The 17,911-nt window shown below is 36.8% G+C and overlaps 1 protein-coding gene across 2 annotated transcripts in view; it reads right to left on the bottom strand.

Annotated features, from left to right (window-relative positions):
- The window catches only part of ATP10D (ATPase phospholipid transporting 10D (putative)), an 85,253-nt gene that overhangs the window by 41,965 nt on the left and 25,377 nt on the right, over window positions 1-17,911 (bottom strand). For both annotated transcript variants that reach the window (XM_081139820.1, XM_081139821.1), the window contains exons 2-9: window positions 17,005-17,328; window positions 14,459-14,653; window positions 9,913-10,117; window positions 7,696-7,781; window positions 1,586-1,692; window positions 941-1,072; window positions 409-536; window positions 40-292 (exon numbers count right to left, since the gene is read on the bottom strand). In XM_081139820.1, the coding sequence (XP_080995946.1) occupies window positions 40-292; window positions 409-536; window positions 941-1,072; window positions 1,586-1,692; window positions 7,696-7,781; window positions 9,913-10,117; window positions 14,459-14,653; window positions 17,005-17,294 (1,396 nt within the window). In that variant the 5' untranslated portion in view covers window positions 17,295-17,328. The remainder of the gene's footprint in view (window positions 1-39; window positions 293-408; window positions 537-940; window positions 1,073-1,585; window positions 1,693-7,695; window positions 7,782-9,912; window positions 10,118-14,458; window positions 14,654-17,004; window positions 17,329-17,911) is intronic.

The raw sequence follows: 17,911 nt of genomic DNA, 5'->3' as shown, positions 1-17,911 counted from the left end.
AGATCAATGTTAAGGTTTTCACAGACACCCAACACTCACCATTTTCTTCATGACAGTAATCAAAGCCTGCCACACTACATCTTCGAAAAACCATCTTATTCTCAGTGAGGGTTCCTGTCTTATCAGAAAAGAGGTACTGAATCTGTCCAAGATCCTCAGTGATGTTCAGGGCTCGGCACTGAATAGTAGAATCCATTTTCTCATTGTAGAAATCCACATCGCTTTGAATAAAGTATATTTGTCCAAGCTTTACAACTTCAATGGAAACATAGAGAGAAATGGGAATCAAGACCTAAAAAGAACCAAACAATTTTTAAAATGTTAAAGGGAGAAAAGGTTGAGAAACAGAATAGAGCTGGATAAGTAACAAAGATCTTAAAATTCTATGATGAGCTCAACAGAAATTACCTGTAACAAAATGATCATGGTCCAAAACATGTAGAATCCTGCCAACACTGGTGATATGACATGTCCATTAGGCTCAGGGATATTAAAAAAGGGTATGTTTCCATATCTACTCAACCAGATTCCATGACCTTTCAAAAAATACATGAATATCAAATGGATGCTAAGTATATATTATTCAAATATAAAACTTTATTTCTAAAATAAACAGGGATGAGAGTATTTATTTTGGTTGAACACCAATTATTTGTTATTGGAAACAAATTCAAATTCAAAATTCTACACATTCTCTTGTTTCTGTCTCTATTTAAATTCCTTCCCAGGTCCCGTCAGCATTGTGGCACGTATAATTGAATATAATCAACATTTAGTGCTGTTGAGGCCAAAGAATGATATTAGGATATATCGGGGGGAAATCACAGGCAAATAAAACCTTCTTTATAGAAGTCAGACATTCATACATTTTGGAAAGTAAAATACTTTTAAATAAATATCTTGTTGAAAAGATGCCTGCAAATAATGAAATTTTACGTACCCAAGGCACCAGTTAAACACATTATAACCAAAAGCAGAACACACCAGAGGACATCTGTATTCGCTCTTCTTTCTAACTTGCTGCGCTTATACCTTGGACCGCTGTTGTTCAGCATTGCTTTGGTTTCATGGCCTAAGTAAGTAACATAATATGTCAGATACTGTGCAAATTAAAGCCAGGTGGCAAATATCATAGTTTAAAATCTCTCTGGCAGATAAGTTCATAAAAAAGGTAGTTACATAATATATTTTGTTAATTTAGTTTGTTTTTGTAATCCATTTAGAAAAACAGAGACCAGCCCAGCTGGCGAGGCTCAGCAGTTGAGCCTCGACTTATGATCCAGGAGATGCCAGTTCAATTCCCTGTCAGGGCACATGTCCTGGTTGCGGGCTCGATCCCCAGCAGGGGGCGTGCAGCAGGCAGACAATCAATGATTCATCACTGATGTTTCTATCTCTCTCCTTCCCTCTCCCTTCCTTTCTCTGAAATCAATACAGATATATTAAAAACAACAACAAAAAAAACAGGCCAATGATTAAGTTTATCAAGACAATATTTCCTTTCTGCCTTTGAAGATTGCATTTCAAGTGAATGGAAAATATTAACATGTAGGAAAGCACAGAGGAGACAATGGTGAGAACCGACCTGCATAAACCACAATGCCCACAACAGCCTCTGTGTTTCTAATGGTGCATCCTCTGAGTAATAAATTTTCTTTACCGAGACCCACGCGTTCCTTGTTGGAATGTTCTCTATAAGGAAGACAGCATATAGGTTCATTTTTAAATAGAAAAAGTGGGGATAGAAAAATAAAAATCATGGTTTTGAGTGTTCTTGATTAGAGTATTAAGTTAGGCAGTGCACAGAAAAGCTTTCAAATCTCTGGCCTATTTGCTTTTGTTATTTCAGAGTTATCTGCTCTGGCTGAAAAAGATATAACAAGTTTCTAAAAACCATTGTTTTCTACTATTTTTTTGTTGTTAACTTCTAGTTTTATAGAAGCTCAAAAATATTCCCAATAAGTAACCTGCTTCTTTAGCACAAACTGTACTTCAGGTAATTAATAGTTGATGAGGGAGTTCTTGATAGAATTGGAAAATCATCATTTTCAACCCAGATGAAATCACGAATGGTTCTAGGCAATGGTAACTGTTGGCAATGGGGAACTTGATAGTAAAAGAGTAAGACTGACAACACTGATCTTAACAGAATTACCAATAGGACAAGGGGACACAGAGTGAACTACAGAGTTATGGTCAGAACTAGAAGTGTCCTTGGGTTTAATCTAATTCAGCATCCTGGTTTTACAATAAGGAAATTAAGTCCCAACATTCCCATTCCCAGGCAAGCACCACCCAATCCTCAACAGTATAGCATGTGTTATCCCTAAACCCTTTATAGGGACAGATTTAACATACAAAAGCCTCAGTTCCAAAGTGCCTTAGTAAATATAAAAATGTTTCCCCCTGGGATCCTTATTTTCATCATCACATCACTCTAGGTTACCATTAGATCAAAGCCCAGCTTCTATTTGGTTGCATCTGCTCAGATGCTAAACATGTCCTGCACCTGATGGGTGTGTGATATTTGACACTTATGGCATGAGACCTTCGGATTCTATATGAAGCACAGACTAAACACATACAGCTCGCATCCATTCAAGAACCTATGTAACATCTACTGTGTCCCAGCACTCCCACCAGATGCCGGGAATAGAAAAATGAACATACACAGTCTTGGCTCCTGTGATCTAAGAGGAGATGAATGATATAAAATATATAAGTGTAATCAAAAGATTATAACTATTATGATAGAAATATGAGAGTTAGCATACAACGTGGGCAAAAATAGGAAGGAAGTCAGTTCTGTTTGAGAGTAAGAAGATCAGGGAAGGCATCTCATAGAGTGTAAGCTTGAGCATCTCTACTTTTGTTGCAATCTGAAAACAGACAACAAAGTAAGAAAAGTACAAGGAGCTAGTTCAACGGTTAAAAATAATTCCACAGAAAGTCCCTGGGTCTTCCTGGGCTAATTCTCTCATTAAATGCTTCTCCGAAAATTAGTGAAGCCAACTCTCAATACAGGGATCAACAGAAAAGACCCAAGTTAGTCCAAACACTTAGGAAGAAATAATCTGAGGGGGGTTGGAGGGAGGAAGCAGAGAGTATCTTTTAGCTGTGGATTCCAGGAGGAAGACCATTTCAGTGGTCAGACCATGCTAATCAGAAAGTAAGGCACCACATGTTGGAACAAACAGACATCAAAAGAACTTATCAAGAATGGAGGAACCAAAGGGTAAGCAAATGTGGCATCCAGGAATCCAGGGGCAAGTGATAATGTGGAGAGCCAGGAGCAGAAAGGGACTTGGGACTAGGTAAGGATTCTGGGGCAAGACTCAGTACCTAGCATAGCAAGTGATGCTCTCATGTATCTGTTAAAAAAGAACCATGTCCAAAGTGGATGAAGAGAGGGGCTGACAAAGGTAGACCAGGCAAGGGCTCTAGTCCCAGACATTTGGTCAAGTTCACACCACAGTGAAAGGATCCAAGGTAGCAAGAGATGGAGTCTCAGGTATTAGACAAGCTGTCAGAATTGGAACACAGGATCAGAATTAGAGTGGCAACAATGCTTTTATAATTTTTAAAAAATCTACTAATACATGCTCTGCCCAGATTCAGGGCAGAATTCTATGCTGTAGTTCACACAGTGCTAGGCTATGTTCCTTCCTGTTTTCTCATGTCCATAAACAAGATTCACCCTGCCAAAGGAGTCTGATTTTGTCAGGAGGGTCAGCATTCCCAGCTGTGGGGAGAAGGTTGTATAGGCTGGACCCTAAGACAGATCTGACATCAGTTTAAAAATGGCAGCTCCTGAATCTGACATTTACAAGAGGAAACTTTACAAACTGTCAGCAGCTAAAGGAAATAATCCTAGAAAAGCACTCATCCTAGGAGATGGTTTATGAGCATGTTTCTGATGAGAGGGGTATCTGCCTAATGTCTCTTCATGAAGACCATCTAAAATTTAGCCATGGAAGGATTTCTCTAATGTTAACCCCAATGACTTCAGGATAAATATTTCATCTTAAGCAAAGCATACAAGTTCCTTCAGGATCTGGCTTCTTTATGATCTCCCTTATTGCTCACTCACATTCCAGACATACTTAACCACTCACAACTGAACAAATGCACTGTGGTCTCAGGCCTCTATGCCATTGCCTATGTTGCTCCATCAACCTAGAATATCAGTCATTCTTGGCAATGAACTGCCTACATGGCATCTTCACATTCTTGAAGATTTAATTCTGGCATTATCTCCTTACCAGGACCAAGCCTTTCTTTATTCCACTGCATAGTTCCCATCTCTGCTGGACAACCTGTCTGTACAGATGCTACTTAAAGATGCTACCATTATAATCTACAATTACTTACATAACTCTTATGTTTTATAAAAATTTAAACAACTTTATTGAGGAATAACTAACAAGTATCATCTGCCCATATTTAAAGTATAAAATCTGATGTTTTGACATGTTTCCCCTGTGAAACCATCACCACAATCAGGGCAATAAACATATCCATCACTCCCAAAGGTTTCCTCATGTCCTTTTGTAACCCATCCTTCCCACTTTCCCCATCTCAGCACTCAGTCATCTGCTTTCTAACACTATGAATTACCTTTCATTTTCTAGAGACTCTATAAATCAGATCATATAGTATACACTCTTTTTATGCCTGGCTTTTCACTCATGGTTATTTTCAGATGTATTCATGTTGTTGCATGTAGCCCTTGTGAATTCTTTTTTGCTGCTAAGTAGTATTCTACTTATGGATATACCACAATTTGTTTATCTATTTCCCTGTTGATAGACATTTGGGTTGTTTCCAGTTCTTGGCTAATACAAATAAAGCTGCTATGAATATTTGTGTACCAGTTACTATACGTTTTCTTTTCTCTTGGGTAACTACTTAGGAGTGGAATGCCCGGGCTACACAATGGGTGTATGTTTACCTTTCTGGGAAATTTCCAAACTGTTTTCCAAAGTAATTGTACCATTTGAATTCCTACCAGCAGTGTGAGTGTTCCAGTTCCTCTGCATCCTCACCTACATTTTGTATAGTTGATCTTTGTAATTTTAGCATTAGAGATCTGTGCTTTTTACTTACATCTTTTCACACAAATATTTGTAATCCATTTATTTTCTCTGCTAAAGTGTTCAAATTTTTTTGACCATTCTAAAAATTGTATTGTTTGTATTCTTATTACTGAGTTTTGAGATGTCTTTATATTTTCTGAATATAAGTCCTATATCAGATAAATGCATTGAAAATATTTTCTTCCAGTCTGTGTCTTACATTGTCATTTACCCTAATAGTGTCATTTGAAGAGAAAAGGTTTTTAAATTTGATAAAGTTATTTTATTTTTTACCTTTTTGTGGATTGTACTTTTAGTGCTATAGCTAAGAAATCTGTGTCTAACCCAAGGTACAAGATTGACCCTATGTTTTCTTCTAGGAGTTTTATAATTTTAGGTTTACATTTAAGCATAGGATACTTATTTAGTAAATTTTTTAATGGTGAGAAGTGTGGACTGTAGTTTATTTTTTAAATATATTCAATTGCTGCAGCATCATCTATTAAAAAAACTAAACTTTCTTTACTAAACTGCCTTTGCATCTTTGTCAAATACCATGTGTCCATAAATATCTGGGTTAATTTCTGGGCTTCACAACATTTTCCATTGATCTATTGGTTCATTTTTATGCCAAAATGACACTGGCTTGATTATTGTACCTTTATAATACGTCTTGAAGTCAGGTGGTGTTAGCCCTCCAACTTTCTTCTTTTTGAAAGCTGTTTTAGTTAACCTAGTTCCTTTGCAGCTCCATATAAATTTTTAGAATAAACTTGTCAATTTCTAAAAAAAAAAAAAAGCACACACACACACAAAAAAACCTGCTGGAATTTTTTTGGGATTACACTGAATTTATAGATCAATTTTGGGCAAACTCACATCATGAAAACTATTGAGTCAATGTATGAAAAAATATGCCTCTACTTTTAATTTAGGTCTTTAATTTCTCTCAACAGTGTTCAGTAATGTTCAGTGTGCAGGTCTTTCACATCTTTTGTCAAATTTATCCTTAAGTATTTTATTTTTACTGATGCTACTGTAAATTATATTTAAAATTTTTCAATATCTATTTGCTCATTCCTAGTATACAGAAATACAACTGATTTTTGTATGTTAATCATATTTCCTAGAACACTGTTAAATACACTTATTAATTCATGCAGTTTTTTTAATAGATTTTATCAGACTTTCTACAAAGACTATCACACCATCTATGAATAAAGGTTTTGCTTCCTTCTTTTTATTTGATTTCCTTTTCTTGCCTGACTGTACTAGCTAAAATCTCCAGTTCTTGCCCAGCCAGGCATGGCTCAGCGGTTGAGCATCGACCTGGGATCCAGGCGATGGGGTTCGATTCCCGGTCAGGGCACATGCCCGGGTTGTGAGCTTGATCAATTACTCTCTCATCATTGATGTTTCTATCTCTCTCTCCCTCTCCTTTCCTCTCTCTGAAATCAATAAAGATATATTTTTTTTAAAAAAAAATCTCCAGTTCTTGTTTGAAAAAAAGTCGTCAAGTGAATACCTATGTCTTGTTCCTGATCTTGGAAAAAGCATTTAGTCTTTTACCATTAAGTATGATGCTATCTACAGGTTTTTACACAAATGCCATTTATCAGGTTAAGGAAGTTCCCTTCTAGTTCCAGTTTGTAAGAACAAAAGCTAGGTTTTGTCAAATGTTTTTTCTACATCTATGAAATGATCACCTGGATTTTCTTTTTTAATTTGTTAATTATGGTTTATTAATATGGTGGATCACATTGTTTGATTTTCAAATGTTAAATCAATCCTGCAATTTTGGGGATAAGTCCCACTTGGTCATGATGTACTATCCTTTTTATACATTGTTGGATGTGATTCGGTATAATTTTGTTAGAATATTTGCATACACGGTTCATGAGAGACACTGATCTTTTCTTAAATGTCTTTGAATGCTTTTGGTATCTGGGTAATGGTATCAGGACCAATTCTGGTTCTCGAAAAAACGAGTTGAGAACTTTTCTCTACCATTTTCTCACAAGATCACCACTATGAAGTAGGTCGAATTGTCTCTTCTTAAAAATAAAGAAACTAAAGGAGTAAATGAGTTGGCTCAGTGCATAAAGCCATTAAGTGGCATAAGCCAGGCATAAAATTAGGTAAGACCCCAAATTCTAGCTGCTTGTGCAAAAGAGATGTGGATAGCACAAGAAGCCTCCAAAATGAACACTGTCATTATTTTTCATACTTCTTCTTAGATGTGTTTCCAAATCACTACCTAAATTTTGCCAACCAGAACTGTCCACATGCTACTCTAATTCTGCAGAACACCATCCTATCATGTCACCTAAGCTGTCAGTTCTGTCCAAACACCTCCTTCCAAACAACTAACATGTTTTTGGCTTAATGTGGAGCTTATGTAAGACATTCTTACACCACTGAGGTTCTAGGATTAGTTTAAGAAGAAGGTTTGGTTGTTATTTTGAAAATATACATAGGTAAATATTTACCAAATTTATAAGGTGTCTAAACATATGACCATTAGTGATTCAACTTGGATATAAGTACACAAAGTTTTATCAAGTTAAAAATAGCTGCAACACACAATTCTACCCACAAAGGTAAGTCATGTATCACTCACAGGAAGCCTCGGAATCTGCTGAGGTCATTGTTTGGACTTTCACATTCTATCCTACTGAAGAATTTCTCAGGATCAAGTTCAGAGTCCTAAAACATATATATTTATACATGTATATTTTAAAATCATAAAACAAGGAGAATTCAAGGTTAAACCCTTAAGATTTAAGTGTTTGTTCCTTCACCAATTCTTAAGGTAAAACTAAGGCATCCTTGCCACAAAGTTTATGTCACAAATTGCCCAAATGAAGGAAAATACAGGCATAATTATGGATGAATAAATTGGATCAGAATGGTCCTAGAGCATTAATAGTCATCAGCAGGCAATGAGGATGTCTGAATCCTATACTGGAATCCATGCAGGACTCTGCAGAAGAGAGCTTCTATTCATACAGTCAACACTCTTATCGAGAAGGCACAAGGCTGAAAACACTGTTGGTGTTCTTCAACCATGTAGGTAGTTTCTGAGAGTAAATGTACATGTGAATACTTTGAACACATAATGCATTTGATTCCAGCAATTTAAAAAAAAAATTTAAAAATAAGCTGGACATTAATATCTTACAAAATACTCTAATGGATCAAACAATAATTTTAGAATGTTTTATAAAACCAATGAGCAAAAAATAAGCAAAGTGTCTTTATAGAACATAGGCATGGACTCACTATGAACAAGCCACGCCAACCCTATCTTATTTCCCATTTTATTTTCATAAGGCCTTTTGGCTAACAAAAAATGCTATTGATACAGCTCGTGAAACATTTATAAAGCAAACATAATGGAAAATATGAGTTATGATCATATAATTCAATTTGCTAATAATATTTTTCAGTTCTTTTGATGTACTAGAATCTATATTATGCACTTTAAATATGTTAACTGATACCTTCTTTCCAACCCCATGTGGTAATATAATTAGGTATAATTAATAGATGAAGAAAGAAAGACACAAAGAGGATCAGTAATTTGCTAAAGGTCTCAAAACAAGACGGAATTTAGAGACAGGGTAACAACTGAGGTCACAGAATACCAGAAGGCTCACCCTTAATTAAATCCAAAGTGTGCTGATTAATTAGCTGACATCACCCTCAAAGTAGGTATTTAGTGGTATGTAATAAAAATCCAAGTTGTACAAGGCTTTTAAAAATGTCTTAGGTGCAGGAATGCTTATAAAAGTGACAATGACAATAAGCTCAGAGGCCTATCAATCACAGAGGATCTAAATACTAAATACATAGGTTGAAAGATGGGCCCAATGTGACATCAGGTGATGAAATTTACTAAAGATAAGGGTATTCTTTGGCTAACATATTCTCTGGCTTACAAGTATAAGAGGAAGAAAATCTGACCTATTAGTAGTTCATTTAAAGGAAGGCCATTAAATTTTAAAATCCTTCATCTCAAGTGCTTCCAGAGAAAGGGAAGGAAAACTGAAACTTAGGCATTATGTATGAGGCTTTTACAAATACTACTTCACTTGAGTCTCACAGCAAGGCTAGTAGGGAGACATCTCCATTTTAAGATAAAGAAACTGATGCATAAAGTTGCTCAAAGTCAGACAGTAATGAACAGCAGAATTGGAATTCATTCAAACTCATGTTAATTAATGTAACTTCAAAGTCCTTGTTTCCCTCACCACAGCCCATGAAAAGTCTAGAAGCTCTGTGGCATGAGGAGCTACAAGCCTTTAAAAGGTGTTGGTATATAAGTAATGACAGATTTTTAGGAACAATGATCTATTTATATCTCCAGCTCCAATAACATAAAGTCTAGGCTTAAAAACGATAAATTAGAGGGTGATTATTTCTATTACAAAATAATTTTCCAAATTGCAAAATAATTCTTTTTAAATTAAATTTATTGGGGTGACATTAATAAAATCATAGGTTTCAAGTGCACAAGTCTATGATACATCATTTGTATAATGCATTGTGTGCCCACCACCCAAAGTCAAAATAATTGTTAGGTGCTTTTAATTCAGTTCCAAAAAACAGATGATTGCAGACTGAAATTCATTAACTCCAAAGTCATCATATCCTATTATCTACAAGATATAGCATACTTCCACTGATATCGGGAGCTATATTAAGCCTTCTGGGATTCTATTTTTTAATGGTAAAAATAAATTTTAAAATCTCTTTATCTATACATGTAAAAATAAGCTTAGTCATTTTCTAAAAAGGAAATGTTAATGTCACCAACTGCAAACATGTCATTTACCTGCTCTGCATATCCCCGAACCACCTGCCTCTGTTTTAAATTGCTCTCTCCATCAAGACCAGAAGTCTCAATATGGCAGATTCCATCTGGATCAGTGGAAAAGAGTAAGACCATATCTGCAGGAATGACCTCATTACAGGAAAGGCGAATAAAGTCCCCAACAGTCACATCTTTCCAGCACTGATCAAGGTATTTTTTCTCTTTCCTAAAATTGAAAAAAAAAGTTTAAAAAGAATATCAAGCCAAAAACATACACAGTAGTGGGTTTTTTAAGTTTCACCATATGAATTAAAGCACGTTTAATGTATTAGGGTGAATTTTAATCCATTAACTGCTAAAAGGGAAGCCCCAGAATTAGAAAACCTAAATTCCACAATGTGTTTTACCTGAAAATTTAGTTACCAGCTGCTAAAACATATTTTTCAGCTCTACTTTTCCCGTGAGATTTTGAACCATTTTGCTATTTGAGTGTAAATCTGGAACAAAATTAAATTTACTCTTTGATGGAGTTATTCATATAGGAAGCAATTTCTGCATGTATGCTGTGGTCAAGTGTTGGGATCTGGAAGGGCACAGACACATCTGTTCTCAGAGGGCTTCCCACGTGGCAGAGGGGACAATTAAAGACGACGGCGACACAAAAGAAATGGAATAAATACCCAGACACAACATTTTAAAAATCATTATACCACTATATTAACAGTTACACTTATTTAATAAAAATCTTAGACAGCCCCGAGTCTGTTGCAATTGATTCCTACAAAAGAAACTGGCAAATTATATCCGTTTTCAAAAGTAGTTTAGCTATTCCACATATTCAAAAAAAACTTTAAAGGAAAGATACGGTGTTTGAGCTTGATTTGCCTTAAATACTCTGCTTTATGTTAATGTTTTTGCCAAACTTCTCATGCCTTTCCATGCCCACAACATCAATTATGCCCCAAAAGCATTTTCCTTAGAGTAGAATGGGGACATTTGTATTACAGAACATCCTATCGGCCAGAGAAGGAGCATTTCCCATATGCTGCTGCCAGCAAAGGTTAGGAAAGTCTGTCTCATTCCCCCATTGCCTCCCAAGTGTCTATAAAGAACTGGTACTAGTCACAAATATACATTTATTTTAAAGGTGGAGATTTATTTATTTATTTATTTATTTATTTATTTATTTATTTAAATATATCTTTATTGATTTCAGAGAGAGGAAAGGAGAGGGAGAGAGAGAGACAGAAACATCAATGAGGAGAGAGTCATTGATCAAGCCCGCAACCGGGCATGTGCCCGGACCGGGAATCTAACCCTGATTGCCTGGATCCTAGGCCGACGCTTTAACCGCTGAGCCACGCCCGGCCGGGCAAGAGATTTATTTTCTATTATATTTATGGGGTTAAATATTTAAATACATTGTCAAAGAAGCCTGGGAAATAATTATATTCTCAGTTATATGACCTATATATTTTTAAAATTAACACATTAAGTGAAATACAAATGCCACTTTGGGTTAATAGTTATAAAACTTCTGCTATACAGAATTATGATATATTTTAAGAAATTTAGCTTAACGAGCTAAGAAGTACATTTTTATAACATATGCTCCCAAAATACCTAATACACCAGGTTGAATCCAACTAAAGGAAATCTTTGATTAGCTAGAGTTTATTAGTTCACAGAGAAAGGTAAATCAGTGGTTTATTTTGTCTACCAAACTTTTCCCTAATGTTTGTGCGCATCAGTTCACTCTTCCATGCAGGGAAGTAAGAGAGAGAACATCAAATACGTAGGCAGAGGTCACATTTTGACGGTTCAGTCCTACATGCCATATGGTGGAATAGACATTTCATTCCATAGAAAATGGACTGATGACTTTGAAGTTTCCCTCTGTAGCCTTTCCTTCCTTCCAGAACTTCGCCAGAGTTCCTATTTGCCCACTGGGCATTTCCACTTGCATGCCTGTCCTGCTATAATTTCCAAGTCATTTCACCTGAGGTGAATTTAATGCTCCCTATTTCTATGAGTGGTACCTTTATTTTCAAAAGCTCAAAAATCACAGAAGTTCACCAGATTCAATTGGGTTCTTCTTCACAGTGTCTCTGCTCTGAACCCCTTCCTGCGCTTTGCGTTTACTCCCAGTAATGCCCTAGACTGATCAGTGGAGAGAAACCTACTCTAGTAGTAGAGGCTGTTCCCATGATTCGAGGAGACCAATATTCCTAAAGCACAGCTTTTACCACACTACTTCTCTGCTGAAAAGACGGATTCTCTACCACCAAAGGAAAATACCTATGATGGTTAATTTTATGTGTCAACTTCACTGGGCCACGGGGTATCCAGCTATCTGGTTAAACATTACTTCTGGGTGTGTCTGTGAGAGTGTTTCTGGAGGAAATTAGCATTTGGTCTGGTGAACTGAGTAAAGCAGATGGCCCTCCCTGGTGTGGGTGAGCTTCATCTGATCTCTTGAGGGCCTGAATAGGATAAAAAGGTAGAGGAAGACAGAATTTACTCTTTGCCCGACTGACTGCTGAACTGGGACATTGAACTGCTGACCTCAGCACTCCTGGTTCTCAGGCCTTCAGACTTGGACTGAAACCTACATCTTCAGCTCTCCATCTCTCAGGCTTTGCAATAACACTGCCAGCCTTCCTGGGGCTCCAGCTTGCGGATGGTGGGGTTTCTTAGCCTCCATATCATGTAAGCCGATTTCTGATAATAAATCTCATTCCTGTTGGTTCTGTTTCTCTGGAGAACCCTGACTAATACAATGTCCAAGCAGTAGCCTGGTGGTGAAGTCCCTCCACAGTAGGCCTTAAACTCTCTCTTTAACTTTTTTTTTTTTAATTTATCTTTATTGTTTAAAGTATTACAGATGTCCACTTTTTTCCCCATTGACCCCTTCTACCTTGCACCCACCACCAACCCCAGGCCTTCACCACAGTATTGTCTGTGTCCATGGGTTATGCATATATGCATAAGTTCTTTGGTTAATCTCTCCCCACCCAACCACCCATATTATTGCTTCTTTTTTTGGTTAATCCCCTCAGGCCAAGTTAATATATTCATTACCCCCAAAATACTCCATAAACTTTCCTACCTCTGAAATGAAAAAAAAATTACACCATAAACTTGTTTATAAATGAACATATTTGATTCAGAAATCTGTTCAAAAAATTGTTCTAATGATGACTTCTTAAAAAACCAAATACAGTTCTCATGAAAAGGAACTCCAGAGAATTAACATTATAAACTTTTTGATTCATTTTCATAAAAGCCACACAAATAAGAACTTAAATGCATCCCTCTTCTATGATCTAGTAATTCTAATTATATTTCTAGTTATAATGTTAAAATAATCATAAATCTTCAAAACCTTTTGCTCACTGAAGCATAATTCTCAAAATACTCACTGAAGCATAATTCTCAAAATAATACAAATGTAGAAAATATTTTTTTAAGAATTTATTGATTTTTGAAGAGAGAGGAAGGGAGAGGGAGAAAGAGAAACATGAATGCGAGTGTGAAACATTGATTGGCTGCCTCCTGGATGGCCCCTACCAGGGATGAAGACACAACCCAGGCTTATGCCCTGACAGGGAATCGAACCAGCAACCTTTCAGTGCATGGGCGATGTCCAGTCAACTGAGCCACACTGGCCAGGGCTGGAAATATTTAAATAAATTAGTCATATGAGAGACAATGCAGCTATTAAAATACTTTCCTGAAGGATAAAGACATGGGAAATGTTTATGATACAATATTAGGCTAAAAGAATGAATGAGAAAACAATAATGTAGTATTATCTGAATTTGGTAAAACAGACACACAGTCTGCACACGACCTGAAAAAATATCCCACAGTATTATAAACAGTTGTTTCTGGACGCTAGCATTGTAGATATATTTTGTAAATGTAAGAATATAATATATAGTAAAGTTTAAAACTTATCTTATTGGCCTTATTCTTGGCTATGCAGCTTTCTAGTTCATAAATATTGGAAATACAAGTCTCTAACAGCAAATACACTTCTGAAAAGACCTCCTATTATGAATGCCCTCTGCCGTTGCTGCAGCAGGAAGGGTTTGATCAGCCTCTATGTTTATGCCACCAAAAACACTTTTTCTCCATTTTTCAGAATCCCTTTCTGAAAAAGGTAGCTCTCGTCTTCTCTTTCTCATATTCCATCTTGTTTTTCATATCCATATATATTTTTTATACCCCATCTTCTTCTAATCCCAAACTGTAACATTTAGGATTTAAAACTATCTGCTTGCTTTCCTTCTGATGGTCTGAGATTTAATTTTTCAGTTTCACTTTTAAGTCAGAGAAGTTTTTAACTCCTGGTTGGCAATGTCTCATACACTTTTGTTTTCCTATGACACATTAATTAAATTCACTGTAGGTCTTTAATACGTATTAGTTGAAAATGTCACCACCACTACCACCACCACCACCACAAAAAAGGTCCTGGTGACACCTAAGCGGGGAAAGCAACAATATGCATGTTTCTAAGTGATACATGTGTATTCCCTAGGACAGCTCCTGTTACACTTACCTACTGTAAACTTTTGTTACTAAGTTGTTGATCTGCTTATCAATTTTGTATTTTCGGTAGTCTTCCAAGCCATCCTTAATAGCAATAATTGTAAGGACCACCACCAGAGGCAGCATCGTAATTTCCTTTTGGAAGGCTTCTACCAAAGGCACCCAGTTCAGGACGACTAGAAACAGGAAATATAAATTTGCAGCTCTGCAAACAAACACACACAAGGAGGTGTTAACAAATCGCATAAACACCTAAAGCAAAAGAGGCAAAAAATACCTTAGGCTGTTTTTCTACAAGTTTCTATTAGCTGATTTTAGATGCTATGGAATAAAGAACTAGCAAAATCTATCAAATCTGAACAAACAATATATTACCCCTGTAAACATCTACCTCAATCAAGGTTGTACTTTAATAGATGAGAGGTATTACGTATTAAATATATAATGGCAAATATTGGAATGTGACAGTCTTGAGTTGTATTACACATGATATAAAACATAATAGGAAATACTATTTTCTTTTTAAAAGTTCAAAAAAGGTAGAGGAAATTCATTGTTAATGCTTTGTAAAAATAAATTTTTAAATGACCAAGTTTTCTACCCTTCAGAAATTAATCTGTATGTCCAACCATAACATTCAAACAAGGTCAAAATAAGTAGAAAAGCCTGAGAGGTTTTTTCCCCCTTGAGACCAACCCTTCTATTTCTGATTTTATGTTATTCAGAACCACTATTTCAGGACTTTCCTCCATTCCTCTATTTTATATATTTAAATACTCCCACTGGCCCTGAAGATAAACTCAAGTCCCCCTTTTCCTTAAAAAAACAAAAACAAAACCTCAATGCTGCATAGTCCCTTGAATTTTCATCGCATACTTTTCCTGTTAACCATCCAAGTTTTCAAAATAATCTACACACATTTCTACTTCCTCACCTCCAACTCCTTTTACTCTGAAAAATTTCTTCCTTAACCCTTTTTGCTACTTTCTTGGCTTCAATTATTTCCCTGTGGACTGCATCCAAATCTACAGTGCTGACTCTGAACTCTTCAAGGTTCAGATTGTAATTCCAGCAAGTGCAGTAGATTGCAAACTCCACAAAAGGCAGAAATGCCCATAGCATTTAAATCCATTAATTCAACAAATTCATATGTATACTTTATTTTATTATTTTTTTTAATGTTTTTATTGATTTTAGAGAGAGAGGAAAGGAGAGGGAGAGAGAGAAACATCGATTGGCTGCCTCCTGCATGCCCCCTACTGGGGATGGAGCCCACAACCCAGGCATGTGCTGACCGGGAATCGAACCGGTGACCTCTTGGTGCATGGGAACATGCTCGACCAACTAAGCCACACTGGCTGGGCCACATGCATACTTTAAACACATTCACTGCTCAATAAATGCATTTGGAACATATATAGACTGAATAATGAGAATGAATATTTGAATGTTGAGAAGTTCTGTACTCACATTAATATCTCAAACTCAACATTTACAAAAACAAAATAATCATCCAGCCAAGATTCTTTTTTATTTGTCTTTCATTTTTCTGTTAATCCTCTTGGTCATCTCAGCTCAACATGGTCACATCACCTTTAACTTAGTTCCCCATATCTAATCCATAGTATCTGTAATAGATTATCTTTCGTCTCATTCCTACATTGATTTAAGTTCAGGTCTCCATGACAACTCATCAGGATATATACAGAATCTTCCTGAATATTCTCTCTGCCTTCATTTTGCTTCTCATTGTGTTAGTCGGAAAGGATTACTTCCCAGGCCTCAAGAAAATCTCTGTGTTACTGCTTTGCATTATCCTTCCCCCACGTGAAATGTGCTTTGCCGACACCTCTGCTGTGAATATCTCACCCTCCCTCCATAATTAAGTTCAAATGCCACTTCCCCTTCTATTGCTCTAGCTATCAGCATTATTTTTCTTTTTGAGGCTTCCATCCTACACGGCAGCACTTTATAATACTCATCACACCCACTATGTCTTTCACTGTTATATACACTTCTTGTTTCCCTTGCTAAACAGCGAGGTCCACAGGAAAGGAGCCCCATTTAGACTTGCATTTCCTTCAGTGCCTAAATTCTTAGGAGAGATTCAATAAACATATATTAAACTGAATTTTATTGTTGTTTCACCTAAAAACATATTACATTTGCATTTGCTTCAGACCTCTATTTCTCCATATTACCAAGTAAGAAAAAGTTAAAATTAAAATGTGACATGGTTTAAAGTAGGGAACACAAAAGCAACGGTGAGAAAAGTCAAAGCTATAGCCCCTACTCTGCTACTTAATCGCTGGAGTGACATTGGCTAACCCACAATGTCAAACCTAGTTTCCTGATCCATAATATGAGTATAACGGTATCTTCTTTGGTCGAGAGAAAGCATCTTACCAACTGCGAAGTGCGACGTGAATGTAAGTGTCAAAGACCAGTCACAAGTCTTAGCCTTACGTAACACACAATGTTATGAAAATGAAAAATCTAATCTGTCACCTAGAATGACACAAACAATCTAGGATGTTTTTCAAAAGCTAGAAGTACCTGTGAAACTGTTCAAATAAATTTCTGGGCACAAAATTCAGAAGCGTGTACTTGGTGGTTCGTATTCGGTTGTTCACGTAGGTTCCAGAGAACTTTTCATACTCTTCCTTGAAGGGCTGGAGGTGGGGAACGACGACCCGGTGCCTGCCTGCCAGCCTGGGGGTCTGAGAGGGCTTGCCCCCACAGGCGAGCAGCGTGGAATAGCTGTACCGCCTCTCATCGCCGTCCCTGGCTGGGCCGCCCATCAGCCGCTGCCAGTGATATCTGGCCCATTGAAGGGGCTCAGTCATGTCCAAACCGCGGGATCCAGGCTGTGTAGGCGATCTGGCAAAGAAAACAAAGACCCACTAAAGCGCTCCTCATAAGCTCTTGGAAAGTCTTAAAGAACAGTAAGGATAGTAAAATTAAATTTTTCTCTATGCCAAATAAATATATGGCCCAATGGATCAAGGGATAAAAAGGGGAAAGTAAAACTAATATTTGGAACTCCATTTTAACCAAAAATCTTTATTAAAGGATACTCCTTCTCCTCATGGGCTGCTCTTCTGATCATCTAAGTAGCAAGAGGCAACAGGTAAAATGCCATGCCATAACTTGAAGCAAGTAATTGGGGCCAAATGTATACAAATCTCTTAATTTATCAAATTATCAGTTTTCTCTTCTTTGAAATGGGAAACCGCACGTGTGAGAAATTGTTGTAAGGACCAAATGAATACCGAGTACCAACATAAGTGACCCAGCATAAAGCCTGATACAGAGTAAGTAGTCATTAAAACCCTTTCTATGGTGCCCAGCCGGACGTGGCTCAGCGGTTGAGCGTCGACCTGGGATCCAGGCAATCAGGGTTAGGTTCCTGGTCAGGGCACATGCCCAGGTTGTGGGCTCGATCAATGACTCTCTCATCATT

Source organism: Miniopterus schreibersii (assembly GCF_964146895.1).
Source record: "Miniopterus schreibersii genome assembly, chromosome: 1".
Taxonomy (NCBI): domain Eukaryota; kingdom Metazoa; phylum Chordata; class Mammalia; order Chiroptera; family Miniopteridae; genus Miniopterus; species Miniopterus schreibersii.
Note: the sequence above shows the minus strand (reverse complement) of the source record. Positions and strands in the feature narration are given on the sequence as shown.